Here is a 3,639-nt window from a genome sequence, read left to right as displayed (position 1 = left end):
GATTCCCTCTCGCCGGAGCTGTGGCCGCAGTGGGGGAGTGGGAGTCGGCGATTGGGCCGAGCAAGGAATGGCAGCGGCGCATCTGTGTACCAGAGGGCCCGCTCTTTTTTTTTTGGAGACAAGCCGGAGGCCCGCTTGCTTAAGCGAATAGGAAAATGGGCCGTCCTCGCTTTTGGGCCTCTCAAAAAAAAAACTCATGATATAAGTATTTATTTTGTGTAACTTTGCACGTGAGTTTGGGAGCTTGAATTTCGAAGCTCGCAAGCTAGTGAAACATGCCTTACGTTTATGTGGGTCTCCATGTTTGGTTAAGCCAAGCCAATGATCTTGTGTTCGTCCATGTAAACGAGTCATTGAACGACTCAACGTAGAGCTCGTACATGTACGTCATGTCCGAATCTATTTCTTCAAAGAAGGGACGCATGGTCATTTCACCAAAGACTTGCCAAGCGTGGTGACTCCTCTAGGGGCGGATAGTACCTGCGCGACGGACGGACGAGGGGCCTGGACTGGTGGTGAAGACGATCGGCGTGGAGGCCGGATGTAGCGGTGGAGGTCGCGGAGTTCTGGGAAAGGGCTTGGCGGGTGGCCATTGTGGAGGAGCGGCGGCATCGACGAGAGAGAAAGTGGATGCAGGGACAAAGGGAAGGATGGAGACATGGGGTACATATGGGGTTATGGGTGGGTCGGAATCCTACATGATTGGTGTCTAGACTCCAACAAAGCCCCTCGTATGCATTTGATTTGCGGAAAAACGGACGTCTGAAGTGGCCTGTGTACCAATGCAGAGTGACGTTGGATGGCAAACTGCTACCGGACAACTTGGTCCAGACACTTGTGGAAGGTTCGAGGGTCTGCTTTGGAGATGCCCTTATATTGTGTTCCTGGTTTTAAAGTTTTACAGTTTAGGGTTTACATACATTAATTTGCTAGCAAGACAGCAAGTGGGGCCAAAAACTAAAAATGCATGACCATTTTTGTATCTCAAAAATTTAGTTATTTCAAAATATATAAATATTTATTTTGATATATGAACGATACACGAACAATATTGATATTATGCATGACCAGGAGCGGATCTAAGGGGGTGCCATGTCAAAACAGTTTATATTGTATACTTAGCATAGTTTTTTGTAACAAGTATGAGTATTTGCTATTTTGAGACAATTTGTTAGATATATGATGATATTTAGATGAAAAAGACATAATGTAGATTTATGTATATTTCTTAAACTTTGTAGCAATGTATGGAAGTTGGCACCCTCAATACTTAGAGCAACTCTAACAGTTCCCTTAAAAATCTTCCTGTAAAATCAGTTTTGCAGGCGACTGTAACTTTTAGGGGAAGTTGTCTAAGAGTAATTTTTGTCGGTTCCGGTAAAACCTTTTCCCCTAAATTTGTTTTTATTTTATTTTTCATTAAACAAAGCTAGATAGCCTAGGGGCTGCCAGTCAATGACACATGTGACGACCTCCAGCGAGGGGCAGCGCGAGGCAGTGCGGTGGCCACAGGCGAGAGGCGGCATGGTGAAGTGGGGCGATGCGACAATGTCAGTGGCTATGGCGGCCTGGGCAACAGTGACAGCGATGGCACGATGTGGCGGCGGCCTGGCATGGTGGCAGATGGCGGCACAGGCAGCAGTGGTGCTGCGATGCATCAGCGGGGCAAGGGAGCAGGCGGCGGCGTTCCGGTGGGATGGTAGCGGCGCAGCAGGAAGTTTACTAGCCCGCCAAGAAGTTAGGGGGTGGTCATCTTCTTGTGAACCCGCGTGAAGATTGAGGCTATTTCACGGGACCCTCTAAAATTAAAATTGAGGCTATTTTGCAGGATCCTCTAAAATTAGTGTCAGTTTACGATAACTGTTGAAGAGGCCTTTTTTGCTTCAACTTTTCGTAAATGGCGGTTATTTTAGAGGCACGAGAGCCGTTGGAATTACGGTTAGATCCTAGGTCCGCCATTGTGCATGACCATTTACTTTGACATACAAATACACATTTTTATTTTAGTACCATGGACCTTTTTTTCTAAATTCTATGAACATTTCATAGGAATAATATTTAGCAGCATATGAACATTTTTATTTTATTTTAAAGGACTTTGCTCTTTGCTAGTATTCGGCCAGCAGCCCAGGCTACCAGCACAAGATAAGTGGATAACCCCATCGCTTCCACCGGTCTACCAGCTCTCCTCGTCCAGCAGAAATCCGAGGCAGCCATGGCGTCGTTAGCCCTCAGGCCCATCATGCCAGCAACCGCGGCGGCCGCTTCCACGACCACATCTCTCCGCCGCTCCCACCGCGGCAGCCCCACCATGCTCCGGCGCCGCGTGACCCGCCGGCAACCAGTCACGTGCATGGCCGAGAGCAGCGGCGGGGGCAACAGCACCGTGGAGCTGGCCGCCGGGGCGGCCGGGCTGGCGTCGTGCGCGACGGTGGCGTGGTCCCTCTACACCCTCAAGGCGACGGGCTGCGGGCTGCCCCCGGGCCCCGGCGGCTCGCTGGGCGCGGCGGAGGGCGTCAGCTACCTCGTGGTGGCGGGCCTCGTCGGCTGGTCGCTCACCACCAAGGTGCGCACCGGGTCGGGCCTCCCGGCCGGGCCCTACGGCCTGCTCGGCGCCGCCGAGGGCGTCGCGTACCTCACCGTCGTCGCCATCGCCGCCGTGTTCGGGCTGCAGTTCTTCCAGCAGGGGTCGCTCCCGGGCCCGTTGCCGTCGGAGCAGTGCTTTGGCTAAGAATGCATGGCTGAGATGCTGTGGATCGTGTGAGACTCGATCTAGGGCGTGTTCCTGGTTCAGATTGTACCCTGAAATGAAATCAGTTTGACCAAGCATTCTAAGCATGTAATTGCTCTGAGCGTCAGGTGTTCTCGTCTTCAATTTTTTTTTTTTTTTGAGAAAGAAGAATCGTCACTCTTCCCAGCTTCACTCAAAATCTCCAACCCACTCCCTCAAAAAAAAAATCTTAAAGGGTGTATACATTTGAGTGTACATGCTTGTAGGTGTGAAATCACTGACAAAGAGTTACCTAGCTTTGATGAAATTGCAAGCATAATTTGAAATTTGATAGAAGCGGCATAGCTAGGGGTGAACCACAAGAAGTTAGAGCAAGAGCCCTACGTAGGTATCGTAAACATCCTCGTTGTATCATGACACTGAAGCAAAAGAAAAGGAATGGGGGTTGGAGATTCCGGTAGAAACTAGGGTGAGGGCTGATTATGGAAGAATTGGCTGAAAAAACTGGGCCTTAAAAGTATGCCTTAGGTTTGAGGTAAAGGTTCAAATGAAAGATCCAAAACATGTGACGCTACACATATCGACAAGAAAAGTAAATGTTAAAGGTTCGATACAAGGTCACTTGGGCCCAATACAAGCGACGGGATGTTGTAAAACATTACGAGGGGCTAAGCAGCAAAACCAACGTAAAAGGATCTCGTCCTGAAGACTGCCTAGCCGGTGTCATCTTGACGTCTCGCCCTCCGCAAGGCTACCACCCATAGAGCATCTACGGTCAGACTTGGTAAATCTGGCCTCTTAAATACCCACAGACGCGTCCTTGCACGCCCGTGGGCGCATCTGGACTTGCCCTCATATTTCCGTCCCGGCATCCACGTATCTTAAATCCAGACTCTTAAATCCATGCA

At 49.9% G+C, this 3,639-nt stretch overlaps 1 protein-coding gene across 1 annotated transcript; it reads left to right on the top strand.

Annotated features, from left to right (window-relative positions):
- Window positions 1–2,127: 2,127 nt before the first annotated feature.
- On the top strand, window positions 2,128–2,858 carry LOC119319998. Its single transcript, XM_037594149.1, has one exon. It carries the CDS (start codon window positions 2,216–2,218, stop codon window positions 2,729–2,731), a length of 516 nt encoding a protein of 171 aa, XP_037450046.1. The 5' UTR covers window positions 2,128–2,215; the 3' UTR covers window positions 2,732–2,858.
- The last annotated feature ends 781 nt before the right edge of the window (window positions 2,859–3,639 follow it).

This window comes from Triticum dicoccoides, chromosome 6B (genome assembly GCF_002162155.2).
Source record: "Triticum dicoccoides isolate Atlit2015 ecotype Zavitan chromosome 6B, WEW_v2.0, whole genome shotgun sequence".
Taxonomy (NCBI): Eukaryota; Viridiplantae; Streptophyta; class Magnoliopsida; order Poales; family Poaceae; genus Triticum; species Triticum dicoccoides.
This window is presented reverse-complemented; position numbering and strand designations above follow the sequence as displayed.

Bases quoted from the DNA above. Each gene is read 5' to 3' on its own strand.
- LOC119319998 (XM_037594149.1), top strand. From the start codon at position 2,216: ATGGCGTCGTTAGCCCTCAGGCCCATCATGCCAGCAACCGCGGCGGCC.